The sequence below is a fragment of the Bos grunniens genome, chromosome 29 (assembly GCF_055505025.1).
Source record: "Bos grunniens cultivar Pamir isolate PY7600 chromosome 29, Bosgru_T2T1.0, whole genome shotgun sequence".
In the NCBI taxonomy this organism is placed as follows: domain Eukaryota; kingdom Metazoa; phylum Chordata; class Mammalia; order Artiodactyla; family Bovidae; genus Bos; species Bos grunniens.
The window spans coordinates 21,554,862-21,580,200 of NC_141193.1; the positions used below are offsets into that span (position 1 = coordinate 21,554,862).

At 48.4% G+C, this 25,339-nt stretch overlaps 2 protein-coding genes across 7 annotated transcripts in view; one reads left to right on the plus strand and one right to left on the minus strand.

Annotated features, from left to right (window-relative positions):
• The window catches only part of SIRAL1 (SIR2 antiphage like 1), a 48,576-nt gene extending 42,694 nt beyond the window's left edge, over nt 1–5,882 (minus strand). For 2 of the 6 annotated variants that reach the window (XM_086383750.1, XM_086383747.1), the window contains exon 1: nt 5,804–5,882. Coding sequence is in view for 2 of the 6 variants with exons in the window: in XM_086383746.1 (XP_086239872.1) it covers nt 4,874–4,956 (83 nt within the window). In the remaining 4 variants the exon portion in view is untranslated. Of the gene's footprint in view, nt 1–582; nt 695–4,873 lie in introns of those variants that run through there. The other 4 variants (XM_086383746.1, XM_086383745.1, XM_086383751.1 and 1 more) reach the window with 2 other exon arrangements.
• A 102-nt stretch (nt 5,883–5,984) lies between these two features.
• Nucleotides 5,985–15,347, plus strand: RPUSD4 (RNA pseudouridine synthase D4). Its single transcript, XM_086383752.1, has 7 exons — nt 5,985–6,198; nt 6,572–6,737; nt 7,928–8,129; nt 12,303–12,396; nt 12,474–12,618; nt 13,851–13,948; nt 14,651–15,347. Exons 1-7 carry the CDS (start codon nt 6,010–6,012, stop codon nt 14,888–14,890), a joined length of 1,134 nt encoding a protein of 377 aa, XP_086239878.1. The 5' UTR covers nt 5,985–6,009; the 3' UTR covers nt 14,891–15,347.
• Nucleotides 15,348–25,339: the final 9,992 nt, after the last annotated feature.

The window sequence follows — 25,339 nt, forward strand, 5'->3', positions numbered from 1 at the left end:
CTAAATGGCAGAATTAGACCAAATTCCTCGGCTCTTGACACCTACTCTATTTTTATTCCACAAATCTATGTACCTGGTGCTATCCTAAGTGCTGGACAGAGCTAGCATTTATCATTAACTCTGTGCGGGGCTCTACTGTGCTTTAACCTGCACTGACTCACTCAATCCTCACGGCGGTCCTAGGGTATAGATTAATTCCATTTGACAGGAGGAAGAAACTAAGTGAGAGAGCATAAGTAACTTGCACGGGGTTACACAGCTAGCAAGCAGCAGAGCTGGTTTGAAACCCAGTCTGTCTGACTCGGAAGTGCAAGCTCTTAGCATCCGCAAGGTGGACAGTTCACATTATCTCTTCTGAATGCCCATATGGTTTTAGTCTTCTAATTAAAAGTGTACACAGGATGGGTGGACCCTTCTTGAATCCAGATGATTCAAACAAATGAACTGTTAGGAAGTGAAACCAACGGGAAAATCTGTGCACTGACCGGTTGCTCAGTAATACCCAGGAACGTATTTTTTAAGGTGTGATAACAGTATTGTGGTTATGTTGAAAACTAGTCCTTATCTTTCGCAGATACATACCCAAGTGTTTACAGATGAAACGATTATTTCTGGGATCTGATTCAAAACCATCTGGGAGTTAACGGTGGGATGGAGAACAAGTCTCGCCTGGGTGTTGGTTGGCTCCAGAAGCTAGTGATGGGTACATGAGGTTTATTAGTTCTTTTCTATCATGCAAATGTTTGAAAATTTCTATGATTAAGAAAGAATGCATGATTTTTTTTAAAGGCAAGAAAAACCATGATATTAACAGTATTTGGAAAACAGAAATATGAATGATTTTCCCTCCTCTACTTTTTTATTTTCAATTTTCTATAATACTTTTATAATGGAAAACATAAAATAAGCTACTTAAAGAAATTCCTTATTTTCTCAGAAGAGCCAGAGCAAGTCAACCCGTAATCTAATGAGGTTAAAGTATCATGACAAACGCATTTCCCACCTCTTAATCAGTTAACCACCCATTCATACACTTTAAAATGGGCCACTTTCTGAAGACAAGTACGGTCTTTTTTTTTTTTTTTTTTTAATATTTATTATCTATTTGGCTGTGCTAAGTCTTATTTGAAGCATGTGGGATCTTCGATCTTCATGGCAACAAGCAGGATCTTTAGCTGAAGCATGTGGGATCTAGTTCCCCAACCAGGGCCAGAACCCCAGCCCCCCGCATTAGGAGCACAGAGTCTTAGCCACTGGACCACCAGGAAGTCCCCAAATATGGTCTTTAAACGGGCCAAGAGCACAAAGGCACATGAACGCAGAACAGATTACAGACAGATTTAGCAAAAATAACGACAGTCACCCAGACTGATGGCAGTGATCACTCGGTACTGTGGTACACATGTCGAATTATAATGCTGTACAACTGAAACTTACATAACAATAATAGTAAAGGGAATGTAAACCCCCAAAACAGATATGGTCAAGTAAAAATGGGCGATGATTCAAGGGATAATATATAACATGCTTTGGTTTAAAAACAGAACAAAACTAACTAGTGATACCATTACTCTTGAGAGTTAGGCAGAGTTTGGGACGAAGATCTTGAACGTGTAAGGCTGCCCTTCGCATGGACCTTAGCACAGGGAGCTTCTCCTCGCCTGTGTATGGCCAGCTGGGGACAGGACAGCCACAGCTCCAGGGACAGCTGTCTTATTCTTCAGTGAAACAACAGTAATTTCCACATGTCACAGTATGAAAATAAAGTTTGGGAAGTAGTGGCTTAAGCTCGAACTATCCCGATCATTGCTCAAAAGCTGAATAAACGTGCAACAAGGGGCGACGGTATACAGTAATCTCTTTTTGAAATATGGTGGCACAGAAAAAGGCACACACCCGTGTTATAGGTCAATACCATTGTTTCCGTTCTTCTTTTTTCCCATCTGCACTCCCTCCCACGCCCCACCCATGAAATCTGAAGGTGTCTTCCAGCAGCGCTCAATGAAGCAAACACAAACGCTAGCTCAGCGGCGTAAGGTCCAACTGTGGGGCAGGAGCAAAACCCTGAATCCCTGTGCCAGTGCTAAACGCACTCAAGGTAAGTCTGACATAAATTCCACTTGATAAGAAAGAGACATACTTAAGTGTCAGTGGACGGAAAGTCTTCATAGAGTAGAAGCTTAGAGCTAATAAGGATCTTCTTTTATTATTATTTAAATTTTTTATTGCACCTTATGGCATGTGGGATCTTAGTTCCCTGACCAGGGATCAAACCTGCACCCCTGCACTTAAGTGTGGAGTCTTAACCACTGGACCACCAGGGAACTCTGAAAAGACAATAAACTGAAGCCCAAATTACTCACTTAAGTTCACAAGCAGCTGAACTGGGGCCAGTCTCCAGCTGCCAACAACTGCACTTCCCAGGACACCTCCAGAGACCTCTTGTTAATTGCCTCTTTGAATCTCTCTAAAACCATAAAACAATCTCCAAGTACTTCCTGCTTTGCAGGGAAACAGAATCGATGGTTAATCTGCAACTAGCAAACCAATGTTCAAGGAACCAGAAGTTAACCTCATGCCACTAATTAACCTTAAATTTGTGATATTTAAACACAATTTCCTTTATTAGTCAGTTCCTGTTTATATTTATGAATTAAAAAGGAGGCTTTGTCATTCTTGCACAGGATAGAAAATATTTTTAAAAGCAAACTATCATGGTCTTCTTTATATAGTTATGGCGGGGGCACATATGATAAGTATATCAAGATCTATGTCTAGAAGCTATGTTTGTACTCTGCGAGAATGAAGACATCACTAATAAAATTCCCTTCCTTGTACTAAGAAAACGTCCAGACAAAAGAGGCCCCAACCAAAAAGAGAATATGAGATTGGTGGAGAAGCTGAAAAATGAGCTACCAAGACAGGATCAACTGAATGAGGAAGAGGAAAAACACAATATGCACCTCTGCATAAATTCTTTTTAATATAAATTTATTTATTTTAATTGGAGGCTAATTACTTTACAATATTGTATTGGTTTTGCCATACATCAACATGAATCCGCCACGGGTGTATACATGTTCCCCATCCTGAACACCCCCCACCTCCCTCCCCATACCATCCCTCTGGGTCATCCCAGTGCACCAGCCCCAAGCTTCCTGTATCCTGCATCGAACCTGGACTGGCAATTCATTTCACATATGGTATTATACATGTTTCAATGCCATTCTCCCAAATCATCCCACCCTCTCCCTCTCCCACAGAGTCCAAAAGACTGTTCTATACATCTGTGTCTCTTTTGCTGTCTCGCATACAGGGTTATCATTACCATCTTTCTAAATTCCATATATATGAGTTAGTATACTGTATTGGTGTTTTTCTTTCTGGCTTACTTCACTCTGTATAATAGGCTCCACTTTCATCCACCTCATTAGAACTGATTCAAAGGTATTCTTTTTAGTGGCCGAGTAATACTCCATTGTGTATATGTACCACAGCTTTCTTATCCATTAGTCTGCTAATGGACATCTAGGTTGCTTCCATGTCCTGGCTATTATAAACAGTGCTGAGATGAACATTGGGGTCTGCATAAATTCTTGTGTATTGAGAGCAACTTTATTTCAATAACCAGCAAGTGCCTAGACTTAAACGTTAAGGAAACAGAAAGTTTTGTATCCATATTGGCTAAAGCTGTACTGTGATATCAAGCAAAAAAACTCTTCAAATTTCTCTCTCAAAGTTTCAACAAGAAAAATCTAAAAGTTCCTTCTCCAAGAAAAAAAAAGGGGGGGGGGGGACCAGTGTTGTTATTCCTAGGCACTACAGTGTATGCCTTGGGTTAAGGTGAAACCCAAGAACACAAGGTCTGCGTCACTGGCAATGATATCTGAGTAGGTTCTTCATTTTGTTTCCTGGCACAAAGAAAATCCTGCAGGAACAGGGGTCACTTTTTAAACACTATTAAGGACAGGTTAAGGCAGAAATACGTTCCCCGGCCCGGACGAAACCATAAAAGTCCTTCACCTAAAACAGGCTTGTAATTAACATGAGGACACAAACTTAAGTTCTGATGTCCAAATTTTAGAGTCCCTGGAAAGGAGGCTTCAAAGTACCTACTTAACATATAATATGGGACTGTTTACTGAAATTAGAAACTGGGTCTGGGGCATTATCAGCAAAAGGTGGTAATTCTCAACTTCTATACATCTGTGTCTTTCCTGTGAATCTGCGGAGGAAAAACGGTAGGAGAGACAGAGGCTGTTTCCCCAGTATCCCTTGAAATTCTTCACATTTATAACCATCACCTCTCATTACAGAAACACAGACAGGCTTTCTTTCCCCCTCTTTACAAATACATCTACTCCTTCCTCCACTCTTCAGATAAAAAAATGGACAGAAATCAGATGATTCAAAATGTTCAGACACACCTAATACGAGCCTACAATGCACCTCACCCAGTCCAGGGATATTTGTAGGTTCACTCTGCACCAGATGGGGGGAATTAAAAAAAAAAATGAATGAATGAATCCATAAGGCACTCACTGTTCAACAGCAGCTGCCAACTGATACATCTTGACCTGCACAACTCAAAATCAATTTAAACTCAAAGGACAGTATGGCGTAGGGAAGAAGACCACTGAACCAAGCACAGCCTTACTATTGCCCACCTAGTTTGCAGCATCCTAGCTGATTCCCCTGCTCTCAAAGCCCCCTCCTTTTCAATGTGTCCTGCATTCAACTGTCAGATTCGTTTCTACCTTTCAAGGAGTCTCCCTCCTGCTCGAGAAGCTTCACAGACTCCTTAGATCACAGACTCACATCTAGATCAAACTCTTCTTCAGGTTAAAGTCTTCTACAGGCTAGCTCCACTTACCTGTTCAACTCTGTTTCATGCCAATCCGTTTTAGAGGGGTAGGACACAAGCCTAGTTCCACTAACTCGTCTGGCAACCTTCATGCTCAGCAGTCACTGTTTCCTCTAACGTCAGCGCAGACCCATTCGCTTTCTGACATTCCTTTAGGGCTCGGGCACCATCCTTAACAAATGCCAGGTGTGTCCTAAGCTACTTTTATAGTGTTACTATCCCAACCAGACGTTCCTCTTCCCTGCCACCCCTTAGTGAAGTCAAACAGTCTTGACTTCGCTTAGTCGCAGACAGTTTGGGCATGGGGGTCCCCTTGTAAGAGAAGGGGAGAGTCTGGAGAGACTGCAAACGGCGGACGAGGAAATGAAGGAAGGAGAAAAGGGAAGGGAAGGTTCCTGCTCTGTACTTTGTCTTCTCTTTGGAAGACGTGGGGGGGGGGGGGCGGGGGGAGGGGGAGTTGAAGCAGGAGACTCCAAGAAATGAATTCTTGAAAGCGGCAGAAGAAACTCAAGGTGCTCGCTAGGAAGGAAATATAGGCCCCTGGATAACGGAAAGGGCTCCCATCACCCTGGGAGAGAAGGACTAGTTACAACGTGAAACAAAGGTTGGGAGTCAGGAGGTGAGGGGTGGAGAGGTTTCACTGATCCCACATCTCCGAAGGTCGAGCCGTAAGGAAAGGAGAAGGGATGCCACGCGTCCCTCGGGGCAAGAGGGACAGGGTGGGCGCCTCAAGACGGCTCTGGGGCGAGCATTCATGGGGCATCTCTTCTACCCGGCGCGGGGGCGGGGAGGTGGTTTTGAGTGGGGTCGTCTCTCAAAGGGAGAAACGGTTTCCCAAGACAGGGAACTCCGAGAACGGAAACCCCGGGTCCGCAAAAACGTTAAAGCTTTGAGGCACCGGCATTCCGCAGTCCCAACCCGGCTTTCGCACACACTCACCGCGTCTCCTCCAAACGCCACCGCTCCAGCTGCAGCTACCGGCCGGCGCAGCCGCACTCAGCGCGCACCGCCCCCACGTGACGCGCCCCGGGCCCCGCCCCGCCCCACCCACGCGACTCGAAGGGCCCGCCCACCTGCCCTCCCGCTGGCCCTTTTGTTGCTCTCCCCTGGGCGTGGCCTTGCCTCGCCCCTCCCTTCTCGGCAAGATGGTGGTGCCCGGCTGTAGCGCGCCGGGCCTCTGGGTCCGGGGCTTCGGGCAGTGTCTCGGGAGTCTCTTCACCCTCTTCTCAAAGCCACTTTGTTCCGCGGCTGCTGCTGCCTCTCAGCCCCTGGATGCTCAGCGATTAGCAGAGAGACTCCGGGCCCAGAAACAGCAACAAAAGACGAAGGAGCCGGTGAGTCCAGAAGGACCACAACTCCCAAGAGGCAGTGAGCTCACTGGGGTGAGGGAGGGAGGTAGGCGGGTCCTCTGACACCTGTCAGGTAAATGTCGAGGGCTTGTGGTGGGAGAACTGGGAGGAAGTGAAGGGGACAGCTCAGCAGGGTGCAGGATCTTCCTGTGGGCTGGGTCTTTGGCTCCTGCCGACCCCGGCCTTAAGCCCTACTTGGGTACCAGTGGGACAGACACGCCCCCCTGCTCTCAAATTATACTCGAGGAAGGCGCTCATCTAGTGCAGAGATACAGGCATTCCCTTCCCAAATTCTCACCCAGATTTAGTGAAAGACCTCCTCACCGGACATTGACCGTCTCTCCTTCTCTCCCCCTAGGCGCCCACAAACCCTGTTCAGCGGAGAGTGCGAGAACTAGTGCGGTTCACAGAGCAGCTGCAGCGCGTCCACCCCAACGTGCTGGCTAAGGCGCTGAGCCGGGGAATTGTCCATCAGGACAAGGAACTTGTGGTCATCAATAAGCCCTACGGTCTCCCTGTGCACGGTGAGGAGCACGTGGCGGGGAAGGGGGAGGGGCGCTGCTGCTTTCTGTTACAAGGAAGGGTAACTCTGACATTACTCCTGGGGCTTTCTGAAGCTTTGCTTTCAGAGTAATTAAACTTTTGTAAGGATACTGACCTATGTAAGGCATCAGAGAGGACACAGAGATAAAGAAGACGGTCCCCATCTTCCAAGCATCTGGCAGCCAGCAGTATGGAATTTGCTGTGTGCCAGCCTCCACCAGGGATTGCTATAGAGGACCAAGGCTGTGTAGTTCCTGTCTTCAAATTATTTTCCATCAAAATTGGGAAAAAGGGTATAACGTGTGTTGGTGTATAACTAGCAAAACCCCAGGGCACCTCGACCTTAATGGACACCCTGATGTTTTTATTTTCAGAGATAGCTAGAGTGAGTCAGGAAAGATTGACAGAAAAAATGCATTTGTGGAAGGGGTTTTGCTGGAGGAAAAGGCATGTTTTAGCTAGAAGTACAAACGCTTTGGGGGGGAGATACAGAGATGGTTGTACATGAAAACAGGGAATTAAGTTAGACATTGTCTAGTGCTTTGTATTTTTCTCTCTTGATCCTTCCATTAAGTTTCTTGCCTTTTCGTTCCCCAAGAAATAATTATTATCCTGATATTTACATTTTGTAGATAAGAAAACTAAAAGTTGAAAAGGGTAAGTAATCTAAGGTCAGTGGCTAGTTAGGAGGCTCCATAGAGTGGAACCCAGGAATGCCCATCCTTTCAACTCCTGGAGGGCCTGATGGTCTTGCATTTCTCACTAGGGTTTACTTGGCAGATTCTCAAACCTGTGTTTATATAGTGAAATATCAGACCTCATTTTGGTTGCTAATTTTAGTTTGAGTACATAACTACCTTTAAAAAATTGTTTATGTGTGAGGAGAAAGCCACATAACCTGGGATCTTGTTTCTTAAACTTTATTATGCATATAAGTCACTTGGGCGTTTTGTTAAAATGCAGAGTTTGACTCATTATCTGGGTTGGGGGGGCCTGAGATTCCTTTCTAGCAGGTTCCCCGGGCATACATGTTGCTAGTCCCTGGACCACACTTCAGTTTTACTGCCCTCAAGAGCATCTGCTGTTAATCCAATAATCTGCTTTTCCCAAGTCGAGGTCTTTGATGGGATCTTTCCCTGGCCACTCAGATCTCTGGCTCTTTCCTTCTCAGGTGGCCCTGGGGTCAAGCTCTGCATCAGTGATGTACTGCCCGTCCTGGCAAAGATACTCCATGGCCCCAAGGCAAAGCCGCTGCACCTGTGCCATCGGCTGGACAAGGAAACCACAGGTGTAATGGTGTTGGCTTGGGAAAAAGAAGTGGCGCATCAAGTCCAAGAGCTGTTTAGAACCCGTCAGGTGACAAAGAAGTACTGGTATGAAACCTGTCGATAGCGGTCGAGGTGGTGTAGGGCCTCTTTCATTTCTTCAGCTCTTACATCAGGAATCCCTGGTGACAGAAGGCACTGTCTTAGGATCTCTGGACATATAAAAATTATAGGAAATAGATTTAGTGCTTAGACTATTAGAGTCTGATAGTATGCTGCTGCTGCTAAGTCGCCTCAGTCATGTCCGACTCTGTGCGACCCCATAGACAGCAGCCCACCAGGCTCCCCTGTCCCTGGGATTCTCCAGGCAAGAACACTTGGGTGGGTTGCCATTTCCTTCTCCAATGCATGAAAGTGAAAAGTGAAAGTGAAGTCGCTCAGTCGTGCCCGACTCTTAGCGACCCCATGGACTGTAGCCAGCCAGGCTCCTCCATCCATGGGATTTTCCAGTCAAGAGTACCGGAGTGGAGTGGTTCCTAATTATGGCTGTACATAAAAATTATTAAAAACTAATTATGCAAGTAATATGATTTGATTGTTGTGGTAAAATGTCAGACAGCATGGATAAAGCAAAAAAAAAGTCCTGGAGAATTCACTCATTCTATTATTCTCGTTCCTTCTCTTGGGGTTGTTTGGTTTTTATTCCTGTGGAGCTTACTCATCCTATTTACATACATGTCTGATGCAGGTTCGATCCCTGAGTTGGGAAGATCCGCTGGAGGAGGGCATAACAACCCACTCCAGTATTCTTGCCTGGGAAATCCCATGGACAGAGGAGCCTGGCGGGCTACAGTCCACGGGTTGCAAAGAGCATGACACGATGGAGTGAGTGAGCACACTGATGTGTACACTGTGTGTGTGTGTGTGTGTGTGACATTGTACAGTGTACACTGTGCTTTTCCGACTTAACTCTTCATTTGTAGGCTCTTTCCACGTTGGTGCATGTAGATTTACCTCAGTTTGTATTTATTTGGCTGTGCTGGGTCTTAGTTGCGGTGTGCGGGATCTTAGATCTTCGCTGTGGCATGTGGAGTCTTCAGTTGCAGCTTAGGAACTCTGAATTGTGGCATGTGGGATCTAATTCCCTGACCAGGGATCGAACTCAGGCCCCCGCCATTAGACCACCAGAGAAGTCCCAATCTTAGGGGTTTTTTTAATATATATAATTTATTTAGTTTTTAATTGAAGGATAATTGCTTTACAGAATTTTGTTGTTTTCTGTCAAACCTCAACATGAATCAGCCATAGGTATATGTATATCCCCTCCCTCCCATCTCCCTCCCCATCCCACCCCTCTAGGTTGATACAGAGCTCCTGTTTGAGTTTGCTGAGACATACAGCAAATTCCCATTGGCTATCTGTTTTACATATGGTAATGTCAGTTTCTATGTTACTCTCTCCATACATCTCACCCTCTCCTCCGCTCTCCGCATGTCCATAAATCTATTCTCTATGTCTCTTTCTCCATTGCTGTCCTGCAAATAAATGCTTCAGTACCATCTTCGAGTCCGTACATATGCGTTAGTGTGTGATATTTATCTTTCCCTTTCTGATTTACTTCACTCTGTATAATAGGCTCCAGGTTCATCCACCTCATTAGAACTGACTCAAATGCGTTCCTTTTTATAGCCGAGCATCATTCCATTGTGTATATGTACCACAACTTCTTTATCCGCTCATCTGTCAATGGACATCTAGGTTGCTTCCGTGTTCTAGCTATTGTAAATAGTGCTGCAATGAACAGTGGGACATATGTGTCTTTTTCAATTTTGCCAACCTTAGTTTTTTAATAGAAGAAAGGTACATGAGCAAAAACGAAACCACTCCTATCCCCCATCTACTCTATTTCCTGTTCCTGAAGCAGTTACTGTTGCTAGTGTCTCGTGTAAACTTGTCGCATTATGTGGGACATGTGTAAGCAGATGATTGTGTGGCAGCGTGTTTCGCATTGCTTTGCAATCTGCTCTTTTCACTTGGACAGTATATCTTGGAGGGCCTTTTGTGTTGCACAGTTAGAGCTGTCTCCTTTAAAATGGCTCTATTGTATGTATTCGTTGTGTGGATATGTCATAACTTCCTTATTGATGTTTAAGTAGTTTTCCATTTTTCAAAGCCTCTTGCAAAGAATATGTGAGTATATCCTTAGGACAGATGCCCAGAAATGGAATTGCTGGGTTGAAGGGTGCACACTTTATAAAATTTGAATGGTTACTACCCAAGTTGCTCTCCAAAATGATGCTGCTGCTGCCTCTATGTCACTTCAGTCGTGTCCGACTCTGTGCGACCCCATAGACAGCAGCCCACCAGGCTCCCCCGTCCCTGGGATTCTCCAGGCAAGAACACTGGAGTGGGTTGCCATTTCCTTCTCCAATGCATGAAAGTGAAAAGTAAAAGTGAAGTCGCTCAGTCGTGTCCGACTCTTAGTGACCCCATGGACTGCAGCCTACCAGGCTCCTCCATCCATGGGATTTTCCAGGCAAGAGAACTGGAGTGGGGTGCCTTTGCCTTCTCCACCAAAATGATGATGTCAGTTTTTATTCCCACTAGCCGTGATGGTATCCACTTCCCATTATGCCTGACCAATTCATTTTTAAAAGGTTTGCCACTCTGATGGGTAAAAAAATGTATATTTTATTTTCTGTTTCCCTGTTAACTAGTGATGTTGGCTGGTTTTGTGTGTGTGTGTGTGTGTGTGTGTTTATCGATGGTTTTAGTTTTCCTTTCTGTGAGCAGACTGTTTTCTTTTGCCTGTGTTCTATAAGGTTATTATTTTATTTTTGATTGGTGAGCATTCTTTTCATATTTTGGATGTTAGTCCTTTTTGTATTATAGATTTTGAAGTTGCTTTGCTATCTTGGGAACCTTAAAAAAAATCTATATGCTTGAAACCCACCCACAGAGGTTCTGATTCATAAGTCTGGTGGGTGTGAGGTTTAGGTATCTGTGTCTTTAAAAAGCTCCACAAATGACTCTGATGAGGAATGAAGTTTTAAGAATCACCTCAGTGAGAGATGACAGATAATGGAGCAAGTTTAGCATGGTAGCTAAATGCTCAGAAAGATCTGTGTTCAGCTCTCACCTGTGTTATTTACCAGTGTGAGACTTTAGGTAAGTTATTGAACCCCTCTTACTAGATTTGGGATTCTTTGAGAGCAGGGATTTTTTTTTCCTTTCCTTTTTTTGTTGGGGCATGCGGTGTACACAGCGTGGCTTAGGGAATTTTCCCAACCCGGCTTTGAACCCATGCCCTGCAGTGGAAGCACAGAGTCTTAACCACTGGGTGGCCAGGGAAGGCTGGCCAGTAGGGATCTTTGTCTTATTCATCCATATAAAACCAGTGCCTACCTAAATCGGTGCCTGTTTACACTCAGTGAATATTTATTGGCTGAACGTTTTTGAGCAGGAGCGTTAGGTCATTAGGAAGGGTCATCTGGTGGTTATAAATCAGTGTAAGTATGGTAGAATGCATCAGATAGCAGTCTAAACTGCTACCAACCTGCAGCTGGGTGTCCAGAGTGTGAGATGTCATATCTGAGAGGGCTTTTGACTCCTGGGCCAGCGAGTCTGTGTTAGGCTGATTGACCTGGAGGAGGTGTAAACGTAAGGACAAATCAGAGTCTTCTACCTGTCTGCAGTGTGATGGACCTCCAACAAGAGAGGTTGGGAGTGAGTTACTGAACTGTGTTTGGGGTTCCTGTGACTTTTGGAACACATTTCCTCCCTGTTTCATTTACCTGGCAAATAGAGCAGGAGCAGTCCTATGAGTTTTTCATTCAGCTCATTTTATTTATTCATTTGTTTCCTACGCAACTTGAATTTACCATCTTTTATCCTTTAAAAAAGAAAGATATAAAACATACAAAACTATATTATCCCCCTTTAAAATGAAACTGCCCATACTTAGTTTTAAAGGCTGGATGAAAGACCATGTTACTAATATAATTGTTTTTGTTTGTTTTCCTGCTCTCTCCGCACCCCCCCCCCCCCCCGCCCCAGTATTCTGCAATCAGCATATTTACTTTAGTAGCAGAAAAGATAGGTTTGTAAGAATAGTGATAGCTGTCAGGCCAAGCGCTATACCAAGAGATTTGGGACCCTCTGACCCTCAGAACTCACTACAGTAGTGCAGAAAGTCCAGCATGAAACCTCTAAGTAGCCGAATAACCAAGGAGCAAATCCCTCATCTTCATGGCTCAGGCCAGGGTTTGTGTGTCCCCGCAGGGCCATCACCGTGCGCGTCCCAGTGCCTGAAGCGGGAGTCGTGGACATCCCCATCGTCGAGAAGGAGGCGCAGGGCCAGCAGCATCACCACAAGGTGGGTGGGTGAGCACTTCTGGAGGGACGGGTTTTCTGCTCGTCTTTGAAGTCACATCTCGATTTCTTTGGCTGCAGATGACGCTGTCCCCGAGCTACTGCATGGACGACGGGAAGATGGTGAGGGTGCGGAGCAGCCGGAACGCACAGCTGGCAGTGACTCAGTACCAGGTGCTAAGCAGCAGCCTGTCCGCCGCCCTCTTGGAGCTCCAGCCTATCACGGGTGAGGGCGCCGCTCTTCGGCAGCCGGCAGAGCCGCGGGGCTCCTCAGGGCTTCACGCAGGGCCTTGTGCTGGGCCCCGCCCTGCCTCTGAGCCCCCGGGATTATGGGCCGCTGAGGTTGTACCAGAGTGTGCTTCCGGTGCTGATCCAAGGCTGGGAGCTCCCATGAGGATGTGAAAAACAGTAGCATAAGAATATGAACAGTTTGCTTACGTTTATTTAAAAATTTGCAAACGGGTTCCTCAAAAAGATGTCTGTCTACCGCTGTTCATAGCGGCGCTATACACAGTAGCGAAAAGGTGAACACAACCCACATGTCCATCAGCAGATGATTGGAAAGACACGGTGGTACTTCATGCATGAAGTATTACCCAGCCATAGAAAGGAAGGAGGTTCTGACATGTGCTTCAGCTGGATCAAACCGTATAGACATTAGCTAAATTAAAGAAGCCCAGCACAAAAGGGCACACGCTGTATGATTCCACTTATGTGAGATACCTGGAGTCCTCAGGTTCCTAGAGACGGGTAGCAGAGTGGTGGCTACAGGGGCTGGAGGGAGGAGGGGGTGGGGAGTTACGGTTTTTGGGGACAGGGTTTCAGTTTAGGGCGAAAGGGTTCTGGAGATGGACAGTGGTGATGGTTGCAGAACAATGTGAATGTACTTAATGCCACTGAACTGAACGCTTAAAAAGGATTAAAATGGTAAACCTTGGGACTTCCCTGTGGTCCAGTGGTTAGGACTTCGAGCTTCCACTGCAGGAGCACATGTGCCAGGCCTGGTTGGGGAACTTAGGTCCTGCATGCCGTGCTGTGCAGCCTTTAAAAGAAGAGAGAATTCCTAATGCACTACTTTCAAATTCTGTTTTTAAAAAAAGTTCAAATTTTATGTATATTTTGCCATAATATAAAAATAAATGTGCCAAGTAGTACTATTTAATGTTATACGATAAAGTTATTTTTTACAAAAGCAAAAAGCACGGCAGCGATAGACCTCAAGTTGATCGGAGTGGTTATGTGTGGTGCAAAGGGAACTGTGACGGGGAGGGGTACTTAGAGGCTTAACGGTATTATTTCCTAATAGCTTATCATTTGTTATATTATCCTTTACACTTCATTGTAGCTGGGGTTTTGCCAATTTTACTGTGCTTTGATTTAATATGATTAGAAGCAGATGCTGCCAGTAGTATCGTTTCTATGGCTACTCATAAGTCTCCTCCCTTTCTCTTTTTAAAGGAATAAAACATCAGCTTCGCGTTCACATGTCTTTTGGGTTGGATTGCCCAATCCTTGGTGATCACAAGTACTCAGACTGGAACAGGCTGGCCCCCCAGGTAATATCTTTTTGGCCCAAGATGCAACAGAATAAGGGAGAAAACTTATGCTTTCCCCTTGTTAAATCCCTAATGTCAGTTGCAGCAAAGGCGTGTTGATTATTTTCAGACACAGCGCCCTGCCAGCTGGGCTTCCCTGGTGGCTCAGCAGTAAAGAATCCACCTGCAGTGCAGGAGACATGGGGGTCACGGGTTCAATCTGTGGTTCGTTAAGATCCCCTGGAGGAGGGCATGGCAACCCATTCCAGTATTCTTCCCTGGAGAATCCCATGGACAGAGAAGCCTGGCAGGCTACACTCCATGGGGTCACAGAGTCTTGACACTACTAAGCAACTAAACAACAATAATTCTGCTAGCTCTTTAGGTTAGGGAGGAATTCAGAAGCAGACAGGAGACTTTCTGAAGGCTCAAAGCAGCCTTTCATGCTATTGCTAGAGTCTTGGTGGAAACTTGTTTTTCACTGTTACAGCTCATTCTCTTGGAAAGCCAGAGAACTGGCCAAAGAGAGCTGTCCCAATGTGGTGGGTTTTCTGTCACGTGGGTTCTGAACCCTTCCTAGAGACGGCCCTGAAGCAGGCTGTCCCTCACTGTGTCATCCAGTGGGGATCAGTGATGGGACCCCGGAAGTGGAAGTCTTCTACCCCTGGCTGCTGGTCAGAGGCACCGCCAGCCCGGCTCTCACGAGCTCTTTCCTTTGTGCAGAAGCTGTCTGCCGGGATCCTGAAGAAGCTGGGGCTGCAGCAGTCCAAGGCCCGCCACCTCCCCCTGCACCTGCACGCCTGCCAGCTGACCCTGCCTGCCCTGCAGCCCCAGAAGGAAGAACTCACCTTGCTCTGCAGGCCTCCTCGCTACTTTGTTAACTCCCTGCGCCGTCTGGGCTTAAAGATGCCGAGTCGGGACCACAGTGCGGACGAGGAAGCCGCACAGCCAGGAGCCCAGTGAAGACGGTCGGGCAGTCTGCCCTGAATTCTTCACTTTGTTTAAGGGACTCTGCCGACTTCTCACCGGGGCCAGACTCCAGAAGAGCCAGGTGTGAAGAGTTGGAGAAACCGCTGCTTCGGGGCTTTTACTGGAGGCTAGCATCTGTTTCCCACCACTCTGGTCACACTCTGGGAAAGCCAGCAGGCAGCTTCCCTGCCTCCGAGGCAACAGGAGTCCAGGATCAGGAGAGCTAAAGCCCGAGATTGCTGATCAGGCATGGTTTTTACCCAGCAATGAAGCACTTGATCTATCAGGACAGTTCCTGTGGTTGGAGAGAACGTGATGGTTATCTAGCTCAGAGAGGGATTCAGGAGCAGTTTCTGTCCTCATGGAGTCACAGGACTGCTCAGCAAAGCCTTTCTGCTTGATTTGTTCAGTCCCAGATTTTTAAAAATATTATTGGAGTTTGATCGCTTTACAATGCTGTTATTTTTTGCTGTACCACCAAGTGAATCAGCTCTATGTATACATACATCCCCTCCCTCTTGAGCCTCCCAGCCTCCCATCCCACCCCTCTAGGTCATCGCAGAGCACCAAGCTGAGCTCCCTGTGCTATACAACTGCCTTCCGCTAGCTGTCTACATTTTCCAGGTGGTAATGTACATATGTCAGTGCTACTTCCCAGTTCGTCCCACTCTCTCCTTCCCACCCCGTTTCTACATGTTCATGCTCTACATCTTCATCTCCATTCCTGCCGGGCAAATAGGTTCAGCTGTGCCGTTTTTCTAGATTCCATCTATATACATTAATACACGATGTTTGTTTTTCTGATTTCATTCTGTATGACAGTCTCTAGGTCCATCCACATCATTACAGATAACCCAGTTTCTTTCATTTTTATGTGTAATATTCCACTGCGTATATGTACACATCTTTATCCATTCATCTGTTGATGGATCAGTCAAAGATTGTGTAGACAGTCATCACGAACAACAAGGCTTCTCGCCTGGCTCGGCCCAGGAGCCTTGCTGTGCAGGTGATCATGGAGCCTGTGAGGGGTGTTCAGTGAGCAAGGAAAGCAGGTGTAAACTACGGGCAGTAACAAAAGCACGTGGAGCAGGCAGGGTGTTAGGCCGTGGTGGGAGCCGTGATGGGAGCACCCATATACCTAAAGAGGGCAGCAGTTAGCTCCAGCTGAGTGTCACTCTGGGGGAACAGATTTCATAACGTTTTTCAGAGTGAGGAAACCCAGCCATTCATGTGAAATCTGCCAGCATCTCGCTAGCTAAGTCAGGATTTAGTTAGCTTGGGTAGGCTGCTGCTGCTGCTAAATCGCTTTAGTCATGTCCGACTCTGTGCAACCCCATAGATGGCAGCCCACCAGGCTCGCCTGTCCCTGGGATTCTCCAGGCAAGAACACTGGAGTGGGTTGCCATTTCCTTCTCTAGTGCATGAAAGTGAAAAGTGAAAGGGAAGTTGTTCAGTCGTGTCTGACTTAGCGACCCCATGGACCGCAGCCTACCAGGCTCCTCCATCCATGGGATTTTCCAGGCAAGAGTACTGGAGTGGGGTGCCATTGCCTTCTCCGTTGGATAGGCTAGCAGATCCTATTTGCAGGTTGGGTTTCATCTGCAGGCTGTCTGTTTGCAGTCTGTGTTTAAAGACTGGTGTAGATGTTTGGGAACGGGCCATCTTGAGAGTTCTGCATCAGTGTTTGACGTTTTAGCTTCATGTAGCATCTGTCCTTTCTAGACTAGGGGATGGCTTTGGTTAGTCTGTAAACACTATAGTTAGTGTTGTGAAGGAGCTGCCATTTCTCGAATCTTCGTTGTTTCAGAAGCAAGCCTGTCCTTGGGTCTCAGGCAGCTGAGCCAAGCACCACTTGGAGGAAAATGATTTTAACCGCTCCTGTTAGTGGTCTGGCTCGCTCCTGTCTGGATTTTTGCAGCAGTACAATCTTGCAAACAAATACACCTCATGTTACCTTGGCTGAGCTGAGAAAACTCGGAATGATGACAGAGTTGGGGAGGGACCCCATTAGGTGCTCTCTCTGTGTTGAAAACAACTTTCTAAACCCACTTTCCTGTTCGCATAATACTGTTACCCTGCACCACGGACTTAACCTTAGAAGCACAGACGAGGTCACTATGTGTGCTCCGCAGCAAGAGAAGCCACCGTAACGAGAAGCCCGCACATCACAACCCCACTCGCCGCAACTAGAGAAAACCCCCGCACAGCAACCAAAACACAGTGCATCTAAAAATAAGTTAATTAAAAAAATTTTAAGTGTTTTTAAAAAAAAATATTCAAGGTGCCAGGTTTGGGGGTAGCATCTCCTGAACCCCATCACCAAATAGCTACAAAGTCAGGGGTTCCCATTACCTTCTCAGACTGGATAATCCTCTGGAACAACTCTCAAAACTCAGCTATACTTGCTATTGCAGTTTTTATTACGGCAATAAACGAGGAGGCTCATGGGGTGGAGGTCTGTGAGAGTCCCAGACACGAAGCTACCCTGGCCCCTCCCTGGGGATTCAGGACTACAGCCCTCCAGGTACGAAGAGGGTGCCAACCTTAAAGGTCACATAAGCTCGTCTGGAGTCTATTGGGGTTTCATCATATCAGCAAGATTGATTAGATCACTGATTATTGAACTCAGTCCAACTCTCCATCTCTAATCACATGGTGGGTCTATTGACATACCATTGACAGGCTGCACCCGGACACACCCCAGGGGTTACACAAAGTGTCAGGACCCATCCTAAGTAACAAAGACACTCCTATCATTCCAGAGATTCAGAGGCTTCCTCCCAGGAGGCAGGGACACAAGCCAGGCAAATTCCTTACTGCACAACACTTGCCCCTTGCACTCCTGTTCCTGGAGTCATCTCCATGTCCTAGATGGGGACCCCTTCACCTTCCGGGCTCCTTGGTGGCTGGCTGTATACGCCTCCGTCAGCTACAGCCTTAAGGTTCTCTTGGACCAGTGGCCTTGAAATACTTCACTTCCTTTCTTGCACCCCACTCGGCACACCCTTATCTGCTGTGATCCAGGGCAGTGAGAATGGGGTTTTAATCAAGCCTGATCACCCGGGAGAGTGAAACTCTGCTTTCCTGGGGGTGTTCTCTGCTGTGCTCCCAGTCACAATAAACTGTGCTCAGTCATGTCCAACTCTTTGCTACCCCACGGACTGTAGCCCGCCAGGCTCCTCTGTCCATGGAATTTCCCAGGCAAGACTAATGGACTGACTTGCCATTTCCTCCTCCAGGGGATCTTCTTCACCCAGAGGTGGAACCTGAGTCTCCTGCCTCTCTTTCCTTGCAGAAGGATTCTTTACCGCTTAACCATCAGGGAGGCCTTGTGGGGCACAGTAAACAGGCTCCAAATACTGCTGGGGAGAGTGGTTAGAGCTGATGCGGTTGATACGGGTGGGGTAGGGGGAGGATCTAGGGTGACTCCCGGGGAGCCTATCCTGAATTGCCAGGTAGATGAGGTGGGTTACCGTAAACAGAGGATGAAGAGGTTTGGGGGGCCCCTCCCAGCCTGTGTCAGTGCTGTCATATAGCCGTGTATCCAAAGGGGCACTGTTGCTGCTGCTAAGTCACTTCAGTCGTGTCCGACTGTGCGACCCCACAGATGGCAGCCCACCAGGCTCCCCCGTCCCTGGGATTCTCCAGGCAAGAATACTGGAGTGGGTTGCCATTTCCTTCTCCAATGCATGAAAGTGAAAAGTGAAAGTGAAGTCGCTCAGTCGTGTCCGACTCTCAGCAATCTCATGGACTGCAGCCTACCAGGCTCCCCCGTCCATGGGATTTTCCAGGCAAGAGTACTGGAGTGGGGTTCCATTGCCTTCTCTGAGAGGGGCACTGGGGGAGGGCAATTACCCCATGTGCCCTGAGCACCGAAAAGTGCTCATCACTCCATACTTCCTGCCGCATATCCTAATAATTCCCCATAATTATACCTGTCTCCTCCTTTCTCGTGGGCAGGCATGGTGCTTTCCTCTTTGGCCCCCAAGCCCTATACCTGTAAACTCTTGAAAAGTGACTACTGAACAGTAAGGCAGTCCCCCAACTCTGGTAGCTCTCAGGCTCTGGATCTAGATGGGCTTTCAGTTCAAATGATGGCTCTGATAGTTATTGGCTGACTGTGGATAATTTATTTAACTTATCTGAGCCTCAATTCGTGCACCTGCAAAATGGGCATAATAACAGTACCTCTATGACACAGATATTTTGAAGGATTAATTAAAACAACTCATATTAAGTTCTCAGAAGAGTTCCTGACAGATGGCAAGGACCCAATTAATGTAATAATAGGTTGTGTGTGTGTGTGCTCAGTCACTAAATTGTATCTGATTCTTTATAATCCCCTGGACTGTAGCTCATGACACTTCTCTGTCCATGGAATTCTCCAGGCAAGAATACTGGAATGGGTTGCCATTTTCTCCTCCAGGGGATCTTCCTGACCCAGGCATTGAACCTGTGTCTCCTACATTGGCAGGCAGATTCTTTACTACTGAACCACCTGGGAATCTGGTAATGTTAGGTTAAAGCAGGTTAAATTTGCCATTTTTATTGAGATGGTATTCACATGCTATAAAATTCACCCATTTAAAGTGTAGAATTCAGTGGCTTTAGTACATTCACCCCAAGCTAATTTCAGAATACTTTAATTCTCACAAAAAAGAAACTCAATATCCACTTTTAAATTAATGTATCTCCTTTTGCTTGTTGTGCTTGTTTGCTTGTTTGTGCTTCATATATTTAAAAATTGCCTAATCCAAATTCAGAGATTTACCTGTTTTTCCCTCTTAATAGTTTTCTAGGTTTAGCTCTTACATTTTGGGACTATCAGTTCAGTTCAGTCTCTCAGTCACGTCCGACTCTATGAGACCCCATGGACTGCAGCACACAAGGCCTCCCTGTTCATCACCAACTCCCAGAGCCTACTCAGACTCATGTCCATTGAGTCAGTGATGCCATCCAACCATCTCATCCTCTGTCGTCCCCTTCTCCCACCTTCAGTCTTTCCCAGCATCAGGGTCTTTTCAAATGAGTCAGTTCTTTGTATCAGGTGGCCAAAGTATTTGAGCTTCAGTATCAGTCCTTCAAATGAATATTCATTACTGATTTCCTTTAGGATTTATAGTTAATTTAATTGGGTAAGATTTAGTTTTATTACAGTATTCCTACGAAAGAAGCAAAATGAGGAGTAATTGCAATTTCTCATTCTACCACCAAATGGCAGCAGTCTCCCAGATTTAGTCTCCCCTTCTGGCCTGAAAGCGGGAACAGGTTTTAATCAAGCATCTTCCACAACAGCGTTTTGCTGTTTTCCTCAAACCTCCAGATACTCTTGACATTGGCTTCCCCAGCATTGTAAATCTCGGGCCTTTTATTTTTAAGTTAGTTTCAAACTTAAACTTTTCTGTTCTCTGGTGGAGAGTGAGACAGTGGAGGGAGGTCATGGTTTAGGCTCCCCAAGTGTATTCACTCTAGAATGAGACTCATAAACACTCAGTTATAAGAGGACTACAAGTTCACTACAGACATGTGGAAAGTATAATCAAGCTGCTCTCAGTTATGGAAAAGCCCAGACAGGAGTACATCTTAGGTGGGGCACAGTGACACCCAGCCCTTCAATGGGAGCACTGCCTTATCAGCCCCAGGTCTGTGTTATGGGGCCCCACCTGTGCACCAGGGGAGAAGAGTGAGAGAGAAGTAAAAGAGTAGGAATCTGAAAGGCCCACCTTCCTTTCGGGAATAAACACCTTCTGCTCTGACTCACCGGCCTCTCTTGCTGGTTTCTCAAAGTATTAGCAGTTCTGAGTTCCCTAAATCTGCCCGGGAGAGGTCTTGCTACTTCCTCACCCCACCACGTCCAGGCTTCCCAACTGTACACAGGGTTGAAGGGCCACCTTTGTCTGCCTCCCAGATGGCCTAGAGACAGCTGAATTTACCTGTGAATTCTGTTAACGGGACCTCTTCCATATTAGGCATGTTCCATTCATTTATAAGTCATGGCTGTGCTCAATTTTTCACTGTTTAAAATAAAAGCCTAATGGAAATATTCATTTACCCACCACGTGGTTGCAGAGCTCAGCTGAAATATCAAGCATGCTTAGCAGTTGGCTGCTTTTATTTTGGCCCAATGTGTCGTAGTAAAAAATTGCAATCTCTTTGTTGATCGGAAGCACTCAGTGATATGTGTGATTAGTGATTAGTATGATTTTGACTAATAAAAGCAGGCCGATAAAATGTGATTTGATAAATAATGGGGGGAAATAAAGATGGCAGTTTTGGAGGCTGGGGCTGCACTGATGAGCTTCAGGTAGCCGACGTGTGTGAGAGGCTGCTGCCCCTCCTTTCTTCCCTGCCCCCTCTACTCCCCACAGCCTTTCTCAAATGGGTTTCAGAGTCCTCAGGCTCCTGCCCCTTCCACACCTCCCACCTGCGTCTGTGGGCCCTGAACCCCAGCATCAGAACAGACCGTGCACCCCCTTTCCCCAACACCTGCTGACCAGTCTGTCCCGGGGTGAGTGTGGATGCAGGAGCGGGAGGCAGGGAGCCTCGAGCACCAGCTCTGATTGTGGGCGGGCGCTGTGCTAACCCGGAGCCTGTCTCTCAACACTCTGGGAGCTATTACCATCTGTCCATCAGCAGCTTCAAGGAGCCAGGAGCCATGACCTGGACCATTCAGGGAGCGAGCGAGGGGATGGGCCCCCACTTTGATGTGAGCAACAGGGTCAGAGAGGGAGCAGGAGGTGAGGGCCAGGCCCGGGCTGCAGACAGCAATCTCCTCTCCAAGCTAGGCTTCTCCTCTCCCAGCCAGGCTTCCACAGTGACGCCAGCTTGCCTTCATCGCTCCTTTCCAGTCTCCCTGCTCTGGGGCCATGTCTCCACACAAGCCTCTGGGCTGCTCTGAGCTCCTGTTCCCACTTCTCCAGCCCATGTCCCAATTGTGGACCCATCATTACCTGTCCGCACACCCTCCCTGGATGGGGAGTGAGGCAGTGGGAGGGCGGGAGGGGGTGGGTGGGGGACGAAGCAGGGAGCCCCTGGGGTGGGGGCCAAACCTGCTTGATTCTAAGAGGCAGGTGGTGACTGCTTCCTACAGGAAGCACAGGATCTGAAAGTCAGAGGAGAGAATCTTCCCTTCGGAACCAGGAACCGCAGGACTGGGAGGGGCCTCCACCTTCAGCTACACTTCTCGCAGGCCATGCCTAGCCTGGCCCTGCACGCTTGCATTCAAGGGGCACTACCTCCTGAGCTTCCCATGCTCACTGGTGGGGGGAGGAGATGGGAGAACAGGGAGGGAGGAAGATGGAGGACAGAAGGGCAGAGGGAGAGAGCCATGGGTTCCCCTGGATGTGGCCCGAGTTACACACATACACACACACATACACACACATACCTCCTACAGCCAGGCCTGAACGGCTGCCAGTTCATCCTGGCCCAGTCGGAGAGTCTGGCCTTTTTCCTGTCTAAAGTTACAGAATTTTCCAGAAGTTCCCTGGTTTTTTTTTTTCTTCTGGACTCATAAACCAGATTTCCCCCTGTCCTTCTACTTCACTGGCCTAGAGAAGAAAAGCCAGAGAGAGAGAGCAAGTAGGCAGAGGGCCTGTGGTCTCACACCCATGGCTGACCTTTGTCTCTGTCCTTCCTACTTGGAGCTCCCGGAGCCTGAGTACCTGCAACACCAAAGCCTGTTGCCTGCACAGAGCCTCTTGCATGAGTTAACTTATTTGCATGCGTGCGTGCTAAGTCGCTTCGTGTCCATGGATGGTAGCCCGCGAGGCTCCTCTGTCCATGGGATTCCCCAGGCAAGAACGCTGGAGTCATCCCCAGAGTCCCAGAGGATGAAGAATAGCCCTGACTGTGCTGTCCTTTCTACAGCACAGGACTGGGAGAGGTCTCCACCTTCAGCTACACTGCTCGCCGGCAATGCCCAGCCTGGCCCTGCACACTTACTACAGTTTAGGGGAGACATAAGAAAGGAAGTTGACTCTTTATTTCCAGAAAGACTGGAGTCAAGCTGGTTCTGGAAGTTGCCAGGCAATGACCGAGCAGTTAGACCCCTAGGAGGGAATGTGAGGAGGCTGCAGTGTAGCTCAGGGGATCACCCTGAGAACAGAGTAAATACACTGGCGTGCCCCAAACTGGATAGCCCACTAAAGACGGAGCTGGAGACCATGTTGGGAGTGGAGGACACGGTGGTCACCCGCAGCCAAGCCCCCTCCCCTGCGCCCAGCCAGGAACTGGGTAGATTCCTGGGTAGAGCAAGCACAGCGTCACGGGCAGCCCCCGAAGGGCTGCGGATGCCTTGAGAGGTGTGCAGCTGATCTGTAGGTGCTGATATGAAGCCAGGACTCTTGGGTTCCTGATTTGAAGGTCAGAAGCCCAAGATGCCAGGGCTAAAGGAACCCCCAAGATCCGGCATCAAATCCTTCCTGGAATCAGAGGAGGAGGGATGAGTTTGCTCTATCAAAAGCGTTCTTTCCTTCCCATCCTCTGAGCAGGCTCACTCAGCGCCCGGCATCACTCATCCCTGGGCAGTTTAGCTGCCATCAGGGGTGCTGTTTGGCGCAGGAGATGGAAGGGGAGTTAGAGCAGGTGGGAGGGCAGACAGGAGCGCCCTGGGCGTGGGGGACACTGGCAGCTTTGTCTCTTATGCCCACCTTTAAGGGAGGGAAGGACAGGGGTTGTTGGTGGCCGCCCCCTCCCAACCCTACACAGCACGCTGCCCTGTGTCTGGGTCAGGGAATTAAGCTGTCCTCACCTCCCCAGTAAGAATGGGGCCTGACGGGCTGTGACAAGACCTGTCAGTGCTGGGGTCCAGTCCCAGCCAGTGCTGATAAGGCAGGTAGCTCAGGACCCCTGGGAAAGACAGGACTGGGAGAGCAGTATCCAGGTCTCGAGGCGGGCAGTGCAGGTGGGAACAGAGCAACCTTTGTGCACCCCTGACCGGCCCTGGCCATGGATGGCTTCCTGCCAGGGGCTCCACTCCACCCCTACCTCGGCACCCGCTTGGGACCAGGCTTTCAGCTTCTCCTGGGAGCTCATCCTTCAGGGATGAAGATGGGGACGAGCTTCAAGGAGAAGCAGGTGACAGCGACTGTCTTGGCCATCGTCTAGTGCCTGCCTTCCCGGCCTCTCTTCTCAGCACTGTACTGGGCAATACCAACCAGCTGCCAACTCCTGGAGCTGAAGTTGGGAAGCATGTGAATGGTGGGGTCATATTCCTGGGGGCAACCCACAGATCCCCACTTGGGTCTGTCCTGGGAGGAAGCTGAGCCTCTGTGGGAGCCGGGCCCCCACCAGAGAGGAGCAGAAAGCACCTGGGGACCAGCCTCTTCATGGTCCCCAAGTCCTCCTGGTCCCTGTGGCTTGGCACGTCCCTACATGAGCAGGGACCTTACTGTGCTTGCATTTCTGCTTGGTGAGGACATTCTGGGGATGGAAGTTCTGGGCCCTGAGCCCCAGCCCAGCTCATCCCTAAACCATGAGGCTGGGTAACTGCAGTTGCAGGTGGGGATGGGCGACAGAGTCCGAAAGCATCGCTCTGATGTGCTGGCTTGTTAGCTGAGTGTGGCCGTGGTCTCAGCAGGAAACTCGCCGCTGGACTGCTCTCTGCCTCCTCCGTCTCACATTTTCCAAAGAAATGTGCCTCATCACTTCTTCTCTTGTTCGCCCCCTCCTTCTGATCGGCCCTAATATCAACCAGGGTGGGCTCCAGGCCTGGGCTTGGGGGACACTGGCAGCTTTGACAGGCTGCCTCTCAGCCTCAAAACCCCCCGAGAGACGCTCTGACCTTGTCTCTTCTTGGGTTGAGGACCCTACTCAGCCCTGCTGTGTCCCCCTTGGGCCCGGAAGGAGCCTGGGAGGGTCCGTCTGACTGGTGGTTCTCAGGGTCCTTGCTGTGATCTCCAGGAGCTCTGTTCCCAGCCTCCCCCTCCTGCCCAAGCTGGCCCTGGATGGACCCCGCAGACCAGCCACCCAGCTGACCAGACTCCAGGGTCTCTGGTTGCCGCTGGAGCTGCACAGAGAGACTGGGGAGGCTTGCAGAGGCCTCTAGGGTTCCAGTCGGAAAGATGGGACAGGAAGGCACCCACTGGCAGGCACGCTCCTGGGTCCCGACCCGGGACGGAGGCCAAGAATTCTCACGCAAAGTCAGGCTCCGAAGTGTGACTGGCTGCTCTTCGGCCGTTTCCCTGCGTCTGCCATCGTTTCTGCTGCGGCCTCTGCCTCTCTCATCCTCTTATCCTCTCTCTCTGCGTCTGTCTCTCTCTGTCTCTGTCTGTCTCTGTCTCTCCCCTGCCTCTCTGCCTCTCTCATCCTTGCGGTCTCTGCGTCCGCCCCTCTGTTGGTCCCGCTCTGGTGGCTTCTCCTTCCTGTGCAGAACCGCCTCTCCCCTTCTCTGTCTCCCTCTTTTTCTCTGTCCTGATGGTCTTCCTTTGTGTGAAGTCC

Coding starts and splice junctions, on each gene's coding strand:
- RPUSD4 (XM_086383752.1), top strand. CDS start 6,010: ATGGTGGTGCCCGGCTGTAGCGCGCCGGGCCTCTGGGTCCGGGGCTTC. Junction 6,738..7,927: donor CTACGGTCTCCCTGTGCACG/GTGAGGAGCACG, acceptor TTTCCTTCTCAG/GTGGCCCTGGGGTCAAGCTC. Junction 12,619..13,850: donor GGAGCTCCAGCCTATCACGG/GTGAGGGCGCCG, acceptor CTCTTTTTAAAG/GAATAAAACATCAGCTTCGC.